Source organism: Mesoplodon densirostris, chromosome 7 (genome assembly GCF_025265405.1).
Source record: "Mesoplodon densirostris isolate mMesDen1 chromosome 7, mMesDen1 primary haplotype, whole genome shotgun sequence".
NCBI lineage: Eukaryota > Metazoa > Chordata > Mammalia > Artiodactyla > Ziphiidae > Mesoplodon > Mesoplodon densirostris.
The window spans coordinates 56,790,284-56,805,117 of NC_082667.1; the positions used below are offsets into that span (position 1 = coordinate 56,790,284).

Consider the following 14,834-nt stretch of genomic DNA (forward strand, 5'->3'; position numbering starts at 1 on the left):
GAGTGTGTGTATAAATCTACATGCAGACACACACAAACACACACACACACACACACACACACACTAGCAATGAGCGTATCTAGCACCCAAATTTTCTTCTAATTATCACTTTCCACTAAAATGAATCAGGGCTCCTTAGAGAAATGGCTACACCAAGGACTAGAGTAGGAAAAGTACATGAGGTTGGTAAATATAAAAGATTCCCCCCCACCTTTCTGTAATTTCTTTAAAAGAAAATTGACTGCTTAAAGCAAAAGCAGTAACAATACAATGTGGGGTTTATGATATATATAATTAAAATGTATGATAACTGGAGTGCAAAGATGAGAGAGCGGAAATAGAAATAGAAGTGTATTATTCAAAGATTCTAACACAATATGGGAAGTTGAAGACAGACTGTTACAATCTACAATGTATAATGTAAGCTCTAGAGCTGAGTTCTTAACCAGGGCAACTGTGCTCTCCCCTTTGCCCCTGGATATTTGGCAATCACTAGACATTTTTTATTGTCATGACAGGAGGGCGTGCTACTGGTACCTAGTAGGTAAAAGCCAGGAATGCTGCTGAACATCCTATAATGCACAAGTCAGCCCCTCACAACAAAAAATTATCTGGTCCAAAATGTCCATATGTGGAGGAGGAGAACCCTACCCTAAGCAATTATTAAAAAAGAAAAAAAAAAAAGTAGAGCTAATAAGCCAATGTAAGAGATAAAATAGAATCCTTTTTCTTCAAAAACTCAATAAATCCAAACGAAGACAGTAAAATGGGAGAAAAGAAAGCAAAGAATACAGAAAACAAATAAAAAAACAATTATTAAGATAGTAGACATAAACTCAATCATATTGATAATTATGTCGAATATAAATGGACTAATAAACACTTCAATTAAAAGGCAAAGATGGTCAGAATGGATAAAAAAGTAAGCCCTGACTATACAATGTTCATAAGAGATGTATTATAAATACAAAGGCACAGATGGGGTAAAAGTAAACAGATGAAAAATATGATGCAAACCCTAATTATAAGAAAGTTGGAGTAGCTACATTAATATCAGAAAAGGTAAACACCAAAATAAGGAGTACTGCCAGAGAAAAAGAGCAATGTTTTATAATAAAAAGGAAGTCAATTCATCAAGAATATACAACAATCCTAAACGTGCATGCACCTAATAACAGAGCTCAAAATACGTGTGACAACAACTGACAAAGTGAAGAATGTACAAACCCACAATTACAGCTGGAGGTTTTTACACTCCTCTCAATAACTGATACTACAAATAGACGCCGCCCAAAAAAGGAAAATTTGATCAATTTGTCTTTTGTGATTGTGTCAAAAGAATTTAGAAGCCAACTTGAAGAGGCTCCCACTGCAACAGATTGGACAACTTGAGCACCAAAAGAATATTTGTGATGGATTGACAGACATCAGAAATCTTAATGATATGGGGAACAAAAATCTTATTGGTCACTGAACCATCTTATTATCTGAAAACATATAAATAAATGGAAATAATTCCTATATGAACTGTACCTCAGGATAACCCATGGTAGTAAGTTAAAGTTCTTTAAGAATTCCAGCTAATAAATGAAGAAAATGAAGATAAAATTCATTTTGCAACTACCAATAAAATCATGATCTAGGGAAAGATTACCAATAGCTATAAAAACACTTGGTAATACTTATATCTACCGATTAATGTTAATATCATTAGAGACCAGACATATGCCTCCTAAAATGATGCACAGGAAGTACACTTAAATACACTTATAGGTATACATCAGGAATACCACGTATCGAACGTTCATTCCCCATATCTCCAAAAACAATCAGACTTGAATCTGATCAAGTTTCTTGATTTAACTACCAGTTTTATGGAAATATAAACAGGAGAGGGGCTTCCCTGGTGGCACAGCGGTTAAGAATCCACCTGCCAATAGAGGGGACATGGGTTCGAGCCCTGGCCCGGGAAGATCCCATATGCCTTGGCGCAACTAAGCCCGTGTGCCACAACTACTGAGCCTGCGCTCTAGAGCCCGTGAGCCACAACTACTGAAGCCCCATGCCTAGAGCCCGTGCTCCACAACAAGAGAAGCCTGTGCACCTCAAGGAAGAGTAGCCCCCACTCGCCACAACCAGAGAAAAGCCCATGCGCAGCAACAAAGACCCAATGCAGCCAAAAATAAAATAAATAAAATAAATAAATTTAATAAAAAATAATAAATAGGAGAACTTGTTAAACCATGGGAATTAAAATCAGCAAAACCCAGACTACGGGAAACTCTCAGGAAAAATGACTGATTTCTTCAACAAATAATTTGAAAAGAAAAGAAAAAAACAGAAGAGGGACCCATGAGTTAAAAAAGATATAACCGTATCAATCTATGTGTGGACCTTATTTAGATCTTACTTTAAAAAAAATTTTTTATGACATGATCAAGGAAATTTGGATACTAACTAAATATTTTATTATATGAAGAAATTGTTTAAAATTCTAGATGTGATAGTGGTATTGTGAGTTGTGATACATACTGAAGTATTTATAACTGAAATTATATGATATTTGGGATTTGCTTCTACACATCAGTGACGCTGATGTGTAGAGGAAAATAGCAGGTACAGATGAAACAAGACTGACGATGTGTTGCTCATCCTTCAAGTTGGGTAATGGGTACAATGAGGGTTCATTTTACTATTCTATCCACTTATGTGTTTGGAATTTTCCATAATAAAGAAAATTTCAGTTATCCTGTTTCGTGGATGACCAATTCAGAATAAACATTCTAATTGGTAGAATTTAAGACTTCCTGTATGAGCCAACCATACACAATCCCCCTACTCCCTACCTCTGGAACCATCTCTAGACTTACAAACATGGAGTCAGCCACGAAGTTATTGCTACTAAGACTCTTCCCCCTCTATGACCAGCTGCCCCTATAAGACTAGCCAGAGACAGATACATCAGATCTAAAACAGTCTGTCTCTAGTCCCCAACAGAAGCAGACACTGAATGTCCTTGTCCCCTAGGCACCCACACAAGAGCTGCTAAAGAAGCCCTGCAGTCAGAATCACAACTGCAGTTTATATATTAGCACTTCCACTAACATTTACCTTTTTAAAAGAAAATGCCTTAATTTCCTTAGCACTTATATCTAAATTAAATATCTCAAACAAAACCCCAAAATAATCATATAGTTTCCTTGAGTATCTACATTCGGATAGTTTACTTTTACATCTTTCATGCTGTATTGAATTTATGAGAAATCTTGAGATGTCTAGCTCCCCTAAAATGACGTAGGACTCAAAGAGATATAGGATGCTAAGAAACAAAGAGAAAATAGGGAAGTCATAAGTTCCCAAGAGATTCAGAAGATAGTTGGAGAAACATAAGAATGAAAAACAGAAGCATGGAATATTCATTTTGCTTAAAAATATTTCAATAGTAACTAAGAGAAATACCCCTCTTATCTCAAATAATAACAATTTCCTTGGAAGAACAGTAATCCTTCTAGTACAGCAACACTTTGGCAAACTGTGTGATGAGCACTAGAAGGGAACAACAACTATCAATGGATGATAACTTTGATACAGGGGTCAGTCAGGTGAGGAAACAGGTGGTCTTTCCTTCTCTCATCACCTTGAAATTTTGAAATGGTGAATTTGGATCATGTTTGCAACCAACATTTATATAGATTTTCTATATAAAAATTATTTCTATTTTTAATAATACTATGTTGTAGTTTACTGCTGCACAAACAGAAAGATTGGAATGGTTTATTTAAATTACTTAAGGTAACAAATAAAAGAAAATTTCAAGCCTACTATTTCCTATCATTGACTGAGACATTAAATGGGTATTGGAGGCAGAAAAGGACAGATACTCTCACATCTTACCAGTTAGACCTGAATGAATGAATACTGACTGCATCTGCATCTATGTAACCTCTTCCTTGCTAACAGTTATATGGAACACACTAAAATTACTAAAGCAATTATGAAAAACACTGTTTTCCTATCTGAGCACCTGCATCACCACTAGTTCATAAACTAGGATATTTCCAAGTCTCAGCCTATCTTAAGCTATATATTGTGCAAGTAAAATTCAATGAAAACGAATACTAAATACTGTTCTATATTGCTCTTGTGCTCCCTTTGAAAGACTACACCACGGCTATGAATTCTGTATAATAAATGGCGCCCTCTGATTCCCATCTTAAGACTTACCAACACTATAAAAAGAAAATTCTGACAGTGCGCTATCTGATCTTTATATGAGAGGAACACAAAGATGTGGAAGAGAGCTCAAGTGATTTAAGCTAACATGGAACTGAGGTTTCCACATTTCCTTTCCTCTGCTATTAAGCAGCAACTGTCCTTCAGTTCAGCCTCAGTTCCTCTCAATACTTTCCATCCTCCTCCCATATAGAAAAATTTAGAAGCCTGAAGAAAAGGTGAATGGCATGTCCTTGAAATCATCCTCTTCCCCCTACTTCTTATCATTGGGTAACTTACTTTGAAGAGGTTGTAGACAGTATATTTAATGTTTCTTCTGAAAAAACCTATAGTAAAATAATTTCAAGTTCCTCACTTAAAAATTTCATTATATTACAGATATTTGTATATGCCTTTGTATATGCCTTTGAAATCTGTGGTGACAAGATTTAACCTACATAATTGTCTAGGTGACTAGGTACTGTGCATTTGAAAAAAAAAAACTCAGAGTAAGGATATTAATATAAGGAAACTGAGTAACCCACTATCTTGACATTCTCAAACTAGGGGAGGGAAAGTGGTAATCTCTGATATAACAGATGGTACCCTCACACCCAAAGCATACAAACACACCCATGAAGTCTTCTTCAAAATTCCCACACCCTAATGTTCACTGCAACATTGTTTACAATAGCCAAGACATGGAAGCAACCTAAATGCAACCTAAATTCGTCAACAGAGGAATAGATAAAGAAGATGTGGTACATATATACAATGGAATATTACTCAGCCATAAAGAAGAATGAAATAATGCCATTTGCAGCAACATGGATGGATCTAGAGATTTTCATACTGAGTAAAGTCAGGCAGAGAAAGACAAATATCATATGATATCACTCATGTGGAATCTACTTTTTTAAAAAAATACAAACAAACTTATTTACAAAACAGAAAAAGACTTACAGATACCGAAAACAAACTTATGGTTACCAAAGGTGAAACGTTGCAGGGAGGGATAAATCAGGAGCTTGGGATGAACATACACACACTACTATATATAAGATAGATAACCAACAAGGACCTACTGTATAGCACAGGGACCTCTGTGATATTCTGTGATAACCTATATGAGAAAAGAATCTAAAAATGAATGAATATATGCATATGTATAACTGAATCACTTTGCTCTATACCTGAAACTAACACACTATAAATCAATTATAATCCAATAAAATTAAAATATTTAAAAAGAAAGAAATTCCCATAAACACAGGGACAGAATTACCTGATGAATTACCACTTACCTTGTGCTACTGTTGACATGACCACAGATGGTGTGGAAGAAACCACAGCTGTTACTGCAACTGTATTAGGAATAGGTGATGGTGTAGAACTGCTGCTGCCACTGCTGCTACTACTGACCAGAGAGGACTGTGAAGCAGTTATAACCACTGGTGGCTTCTGAGTTGTGGAAGCAATGACTGATGTTGGTACAAGCTTAGTGACTGCTGCATAGTTATGGGATTTGGAGAGAATGTTGGGCACGAAGGTTGAACTTGGTGATGTGGTCACTATAATAACCTAAGGAAGATAAAATAAGTTATTTTCATGTACCTACCATACTACTAATGTATCCAGACTCACAGTTATATACAATTTAAAAATAGCTTATGAAACATGATGAAGCAATTCAAGAAAAAGAAATTTATAACTAAAAATATACAAAAGCTCTCCTTTACTAGTAATCATCAAAATGTATTTAAAAGAAACAATTTTTACCAACCAAACATTTTAAAAGACAATATTCAATGCTGTACAAGACCCAGTAAAGTAAGCATTTCAATATACTTCTTAGGGAGTATAAATTGGCACAATTTTTCTAGAAAATAATTTGGATAGTCATTCATTTATAAATATTTGTTGAGCATCTACTATGTGCCAGGCATGGTTCTAGAGGCTGAGGATAGTGGAATGAACAAAACAGACAAAGTTCTTATTTTCAAGGAGCTACATTCCAGTAAGGGGAGAAAAACAATAAACAAATAAAAAAGTAAATATATGTCATGTAGAGATAAATGGAAGAGACAATAAAGCAGGGTAGGAAATAAAAGAAAATGGAAGTGGTGCATGATTTTTTATAAAACGTTCAATGAAGAGCTCTCTGATAAGGTGACAACTAAGCAGAAACTAGAAGTAGGGGTTGATCCATGTTGCTACCTAGAGGAAGAGCATCCAATGGAAGAGGGAGTAGCAAACACAAAGCCCCTGAGGCAGAAGCAAGCTTGGTATGCTCAAGAAACCTCAAGGACCCTAGTGAACGAGACTGAAATTTATAAGGTAGACAGCAGTAGGAGACAGATTTAGCAAAGTAATGGGGGATTAGGTGATGTAAGATTTTGTTGATAGCATATCAACATGTTATGACGAAAATGGCACTTTATCTCTGTGGTCTTCCAAAAACCCATAACCTTAGTCTAATCATGAGAAAAACATGAGATAAATTGCAGTAGTGGGGCATCCTACAAAATACTTGATTAGTAATCCTCAAAACTGTCAAGGTCATCAAACACAAGAAGTTTGAGAAACTTTCACAGCCAAGAGGAGCCTAAGGAGACATGACGAGAAAATATAATGTGGTATCCTGGAACAGAGAAAGACAATAGGTAAAAACTAAACAAATCTGAATAAACCATGGACTTTAGTTAATATTAATGCATCAACATCGGTTCATTAATTGTAACAAATGTACCATACTAATATAAATTGTTAAGAATAGGGGACACTGAATACAGGGTATATGAGAACTCTCTGTACTATCTTTTCAATTTTCCTATAAATCCAAAACTGTTCTAAAAAATAAAGTACTTTTTAAAAAGCATTACTCGATCTGCTAGGTGAAAAGTACAGCAGGGCAGAGACAGTAGAAACAGGCAGACAAATTAGGAGGCTCTTTCAATGACCAAAATGTTTGTGGTAGAACTGATGAAAAGTGAACAGATTCTGAATATATTTAAAGGTAAAACCAACAGGATTTGCTCATAGATACACAGAATGGAGGAAAATAGCGGCAGGAAAGAGACTTCAAGGTTAGCCAGTATGACTAGAAAAGTGTAGATGATACGGGACAAAGCATTTCAGATGGAGAGAACGGGATGGAGCAAAGGACCTAAAGTAGGAATTAGCTTGATGTATTTAAAAACAGAAAAGAGAACCAGTGTAGCAAAAGCATATAGGGTAAGGAGGGGTTGCAAAAGTAAGCAGAGTCCAGATCAAATTTGTAAACCAGAGTAAAGAATCTAAGTTTTATACTAAGTATAATAGGAAGCCATGAGAGGATTTTAAGTAAGGAAACAACAAAACTTGATTTATATTTTAAAAGATCATTCTAGCTGCTATGTGGTAAGAGGTAAGAGCAGAAGCAGTGAAACTAGTAAAGAAGCCACTGCAGTAGACTAGGCAAGAAATGGTAGAGGCTGCTTGGACTGGGGTGTTAGTAGTCAAAATAAAGAGAAGTGATCAGATTCAGATTATTTTAAGAGGTAGAGTCAACAGGACTTGATGTATGGAAATGGCAGGGTTAAGGAAAAGAACAGAAACAAGATTAGCTCCTAGAGCTAATACACATTGGCCTATTTAAATCTCCCAACAATCCTATGACAGAGATACTATTATTATCCCCATTTTACAGCTGAGAACACAAAAAGTACTTATAAATCTGTAGTATCAGTTTTATTCTGGGCAAGTATAATGGTAGTTTAATGATACCCCAAACAACACAGAGTGTCTTTTTCCTCTTTCACCAAAATTACTTTCACCTACCTAGGAGAGAAAATTGTTTTGAAAAATCCAAAGAATTTAAGGGAGAAATTCTTTTGCATTTTTTTATCAGTCCTAAAGAAGTTCTGAAATTAAATCAGTCAGTCAAACTTACTGAGTATGTCTGTACTCAGTACTGACATCTCAAAGAAGCTTTGATTATATCATTATTATTATATATTTCAGTGTTAGAGAATTCTAAGTATGTATCCATTACTTTAAGGAGTTTGTTGATTATCTGAGGAGTGAAGAGAGACATACAAGTCTTGACCAGCAAACACCTCTATAGAGTTGACCAGCATACTTCTACATAGACTCAACCAGTAAACACATATATAGCACTACTACAAACACAACCATCAGCCATCATATAAACCGAGAAGTAGATTAATATGGCAAAAAGACCAGAAGTTAAGGGTCAAATGAACCTGAGCTGAATCCTGCCTCTGCCACTAACAAATGGCAGGGCCCTGGACATGTTAAAATCTCTGGGTTCCAATTTTCATCTATAAAATAGGGATAATAATACCTACCTTGCAAATCATTATAAGGATTAAATGAGATAATGATGTGAAGCATCTAACATAGTGCTAGGCACATAGCAGGTGGTCAATATTTGGCAGTTCACAAATGGTACTTATTAGTATCTTGTTATTACTACTTAATAAATGTTAGAAGGATATCAGTAACGGTGTTAAAGATCAAATCAAACTGGAAATTTATTTTAATGTACTCTATTTTTGTTTCATTAAAAAATTTTATATATCTTTTTCCCAAATTCTGATACCCTTGAGAATCCAAAGAGCTCACAGTTACTAGCACAGCCAAGCCAATTAAGAGTAGTAATAGCAATTAGGTTTCATATTTGCCAATTCTGAACTAATAGTAGTGCCTTCCTAGAGTACAGTTTTTATAAGGACTCTGTGACACAGATGAGGATTCACCAAGGCTTGGCAGGAAAGTAGGTCACAGTTAATAAACAATCTCTGTCATGGGTAGGGAAGGGGAAGCATTCACACTTGGGTCAAATATTTGCAATTTTAGAACTAGACTATCCATGTAGACTTCTAACATTAAGACAATAACTTCAGCAAAATAAATCTAGAGTCTTTGAGAGCATGTTATTAGGTTACAGGTACAAATGATAAAACATATTTTGAGATTTCAGTCTACAAGCTAATTTCTGATCTGAAAAGGGGTTATCCAAAATTAGAGATCCACCTTGAAGAAAATTTACTTGCACTTTAGTTACATGTTACAACAAGGGAAACAAAGGGATTTTGAAACCAAGTGAACCAAACAGTGTTTATTCAGGCCATAATTCAAATTACTGACCTTCTAGCACTCACAAAAACTCCTTAAGAGTGCTGGGACTTGCACCCTAAGGATAAAATGAAAAATATCAATCAAGCATGTGAAAGCATAAAGCTATATTCTGTTGCTTTGTTTATATAAGTGTTGTACCAACGTTATACTCAAAATGAAGGCACCACATTAACACAGGTGGAAATTTGTCTACCCTGAAAATATATGACCTATTTGAATTTGAATCAAGTCCACAAATTCAGAAGTAATTATACTTAATGTAAAAGTAACTTTAACTAAAGTAATTTCCTAAGTTGACTTCCAAATGATTTGTGAGAAATCCAAGGTGAATGCAATAATGGCAACAGCCTTACAGAGATTTCAAAAAAAATCCAATTATCCAGCAAAAGGAAAACAAAAAACATACGAAAAATCCCGAAGAATATCTATTAGTCCTACCCACACTCAGCTTGTCCAAGAAATAACAAAAGTAATGGCACTGAGTACACATGAAGTAAGAGTACAGTTTTACATCTAGAACATAATAGATACTTAGCAAATATTTGTGGAATGAATGAGTCTTATTTTTAATTTAATTTGTTTTAAATGTTTATTTTTTAAACACAGTAGGACAAATCTAAGGTTCTGAGCCTGGAATCTCATGGTATGACTCATGTATGACTTTGGAAATAAATATGTCCTCTTATGAGCATTGCAAGTCTGACAATCTCAACTATCCACTCTCAACTGACAATTCAGAAGAAAAGAAAAAATTAAAATATGGTAATGTCAGTGAATCAAAAAAAAAAGTTCACCAATTTCACTTACAGGTGAGCCCCCATCTACTACAAGTATTTTTACATAGGTCAACTAAGAAGATTGGAAAGTTAATAATGTTAGGTGACATTTACTGAACACTCATCATATGCACTATGTTAAGTACTTTCCATGAATCATCTAATTATCTAGTAAGCACTATTATTATCTTTGTTTTATAAGGAAGCTGAGGCTCAAGAGAGGTGGAGAGCCAGTACTAGAACCAGATATACTTATTCATTTATTCATTCATTCATTCAACAAATATTAGTCAACACCTACTGCATGTCAGGCACTGTTCTAAACACTATGGAATAGTGATGAATAAGACAAAGTCTCTACCTTCAGTAACTTATACTCTATGGGAGAAATAGGAAATAAATAAATATAATGTCAACTAGCTATAAGCAAAACAGAATAAGGAAATAAAAGGACATGGATTTGAGATGGGTGCTCTTTTAGCTATAACTTTGCTACATTATTTCTCAAATATCAAATTAAAAGAGCAGATGAGAAGGGCGAGGAGAAGAATTACTGATAAAATAGATCCAGCAAAGAAGGTAGTAAAAAATTACAAAAGTAGATTTAAAAATTCTTAGAGTATAGCAGGCTGAAGACACCTAATATACAGCTTGCCCAGAAAGCAATATTATAATAATATATAAAAATTGATATTCAGAAAGATTACCTTGGAGTCATTAAATACAAAAATTATGTTCAGTGTAACATTTAAGAAATCACCAAAAATAGTCAATTTCTATATATTAAGGGGTAAGCTTCAGTGAACTGATAAATTCATTATTTGGAACAGCGCATTCTCAACGCTGCAATTAATTTTTTTTTTAAGTTCACTGACTTCACTTATAGGTTTACCCCTTCTATTAAAATATTTTTATATAGGTCTACCAAAGAAGACTGGAAAGTTAATAAAGTTAGGTAACACTGCTTTCCATAAAATACCTGCAAGGGAAGGGACCTAACATTTTCTGAGTACATACACTATGCTGTACTTTAAAATACACAATCCCATTTAATCCTCACAATAGCCTTATAAAATTGGCATTATTCTCATCTCACAGATGGGTAAACAGATTTAGAAAGACTAATTTATCTCAGGTCATACTGGAAGACCTGGGGTTCTAACCCAGGCCTCTTTGACTACAAAAATTCTTATTTGATTTTAACACTCAACTATAATGCCTCATCCTAAGACTGAAGCTAGAATTATATTACACAGATCAACTCACTGTCATTTCTAGTTTGTTAAGAAAATTATAATTTTTTATATATTATATAATGACATATTTCCAAGAAACTCAAGGAGGTTCTTTAAATGAAAATTATCATGGACCTCAAGTTTTAAAAGTAGGAAAGACCGTCTATTGAAAACAAGAATTCATCTCTACTCCTTCCCCAAAATCCCTCTAAAACAGTATGAAGGGATTTTTTAGAAGAGGCACATAAACCCATAAGGTCAAAATGGAAAGGAGACAATAGCTATCAACTTCTGGAAAGTGGAAAACAAACAGACAAGTAGTAACTGATCAAGCATACTCAAGAAAGTGGAAACCTAAGACAGCAAACAGAAGAAAAAACAAGACAGCTTTCAGAGAACCGCAGAAAGACTCAGTAATTTGAGAACACCAGATACTTCTGAAGTGGGGATAAAAGAGGGACTAAAAAGATGTAAATTAGTTGAAAATCTGTTTAAGCAGCATTAAGATCCCCAGCTATCCTCTCTTATCCTCAAGGAAGACTTAAAACTTATTCTCTTGAGGGAGAGATTGAATCCAAGGGAATTTGATGATACCAGGCTGAGGCAGGTAGGTGCTATGCTGAAAACAGAGAGGTTAGGTAAAGTCTATATACTGAATGATGAGACTATCCAGCCCACTCCCTGCCTTTACTCCCAAAATACTAGCAGACAGGCTTACTACTGTAGGCAAAAGACTGGAAGATTCTTCTCTGAGGAAACTGTCCAGTCCATGAAAAATCCCTAATGAGAATGACAACTGGTGGAGGTAAAGGGGTAGCGGGTGTTCATCAACAAAACAGCCCAGCTAGGTCAACCTACAATGAAAGTCACCAGCCAGCATGTCCCACCCTACACACAGAGCCTCCTGTCACCTTTTAGTGTCCGTTTCCACAACCAGCATTTAAGGAAACTGAAATGGAAGAGATCAAAATGAAAAGATAAAAGAAATTTACAGGTAAGAGAGAAAACATGAAAGAAGAAAACATCAAAAAAAATGATCATGAATATCATCAGAAAAGAGAAAATAGTGACTATGAAAGAGCAGGATGCTATTTGAAAAAAAAATAAAGAAACTTTCAGAAAACCAGACAGAGTTACTAGAAATTTAAAATAGGATAGCAAAAATGGAAAATTCCAGAGAAGTAATGAAGGATAAAGTTAAAAGATAAAGAAAATAATACTTACAGAGCATTTACTATGTGCTAGGCTCTGTTCTACTGGTTTGTATTTATTATCTCATTTATTTACACCCCAAAACCCTATAAAATAGATATATTATTTTCCCTATTTTACAAGAGAAAAACTTAGGTCTAGAGTTTAGTTTTCCCAAAGTCACATACTTAGTAAGTAGCATAAAATGGGATTCAAATTCAGGAAGTCTAGTTCTAAAATCCAGGCTTTTAACTGCTATACTACAGTAGAAAAAGCAAACAAATGGAAATTGGGGGCGAGAAAGACTGAAAAATTAAAGGATCAATCTAGGCATTCAACATCCAGAATAACAGGCGATCCAAAAAGAGAGGACAGAGAAAAATCAAAGAAATAATTCAAGAAATTTCCCAGAATGGAAGGATATGAGTGTCTAGAATAACAGGAGCCACTGAGTATGTAACCCAATGGATAATATAAAGACCCACAACAAGGAAAATTACCTTGAACTTTCAGAACTCTGACTTTTTCCAAGAGAAAAAGAGGATCTGGAATTAGAATGGCATTATTGGGCTTCTCAAAAGCAATACTGGAAGCCAACAGCCCATGAAGCAATATCTTCAAAATTCTCAAGGAAAATGACCTCTCACCTAGAATACTTACCTAGTTAAACTTACATCAAGACGGTAGGAGGGTAGAATAAAGAAATTTTCAGTCTACCATGCAAGGTTTCAAAAACTTTACTTTCCATCCCACCCATATACCAAGAAGCTACTGGAGGATATGCTCCAGCAAATCAGTAAATAAACCAAGAAAGAGGAAGATCAGAATGATAGTGAAGGGAGATCTCCGACACAGAGGTATATAACAAGCCTAGGGTACCATCAGCATCCAGATCAGTGTGGCAACTAGAGGGTTCTAACAACAAAACTGACAGAATACTGATGATTTGAACATACTGAGAGGAGTTTAGAAATGAATTAATGATAGCATTTAAGAATTAAAAAAGAAGATGATAACAATTATTCACTTAATCATATCCTTCCTTTCGTCTATGAAACACCTAACTATGGCAACTTCATTACTCTGGCAATATAAGAACTAAGTTCCTAAAGGTAAAGTTATCCAAATACAGGCTGAAAGAATCCTTTATATTTTAATTTTTTTTCCCAAATGGAATCACAATAGTAAAATATAATGAAAGTCTTAGAAGATCTGCTAGCTGTGTCATATTAGGCAAGTCATTTAGCATCTCTGAGCCTCATATACAAAAATATATACGAAAAGTGAAATAATAATACCTAACCCAAAGCTTTATGTGCAGAATTAAAGAAAGAGATGTGAACATTCCCACCATAATGCCAAGCACATAGTAAGCACTCAGTGCATGTTTGTTAAATCTGAATCATATTGACTGAAAGAGATAAAAACAGCAATTGGCAGACAGACTCCCTCCACCACGTACCTTCTGTGTTGTTGTGTTTGTTGTCTGTGTTGATGGTTTGGTGAAGGTTATTTTCACAGGAGACATATGGGGTGGTAAGGAGTTGGCAATGCTCTGCATGATGTTGCTCATCTTAGGACTGCCACTCACAGGTACAGTGATCGTCTTTGAGACTGGAACAACAGCCTTTGGAACTTCCTTTAGGACAACGGGGGAAGAGCTAGAAGAGTTTGTTCGCCTTCGTTTTCTGGGTTTTTCGTCTTCATCTGAACAGCTAACACCTGTAAGGCAGTGACAATGTTGCTACATTTATAGCAATATAACCTTGTATTTTATACTTTATTTTTAAATCATTGCATCATCAGTCATCCTTGACCTCTCCCTTTGCCTCATGCCCAATTAGACAGTAAGTTCTATCAATCCTCCCTCAGAGAAGCTGTCTCTGAATGCCTTCCCTTTTTTCTTTAACCCTATAGCCATGTCAGGCCTTCTTATCTCCTGCCTGTATTTTAGCGACAACCTCCTAAAAGGTGTACGTGCTTCTAATCTCTCCACTTCCATTCTACCCTTCATCCTACTACCAGCTATAAAAATCGCACACATCTAATAAAGCCAATGCCCTGCCTCAAATCCTTTAGTAGTTTTTATCTCCCTACAAGATGAAGCACAAAAATCATTACTTTATCATTCAAGGTCCCATATCTTTCTAAGAACACAATACCCTATTCCACCCACCTTATAATCCTGGCACACTAAACTGCTCACCATTCCCCAAAGCCACCTTATCACATATTCTATCCATCTGGAGTCTCTATATACTACTGTTCTTTGGGGAAC

General features: G+C 35.2%; 1 protein-coding gene across 9 annotated transcripts in view; it reads right to left on the reverse strand.

Annotated features, from left to right (window-relative positions):
- EMSY (EMSY transcriptional repressor, BRCA2 interacting) overlaps nt 1-14,834 on the reverse strand; it is an 83,135-nt gene that overhangs the window by 49,981 nt on the left and 18,320 nt on the right. For all 9 annotated transcript variants that reach the window (XM_060103551.1, XM_060103557.1, XM_060103550.1 and 6 more), the window contains 2 exons: nt 14,019-14,278; nt 5,517-5,793 (listed from right to left, as the gene is read on the reverse strand). In XM_060103551.1, coding sequence (XP_059959534.1) covers nt 5,517-5,793; nt 14,019-14,278 — 537 coding nt within the window. The remainder of the gene's footprint in view (nt 1-5,516; nt 5,794-14,018; nt 14,279-14,834) is intronic.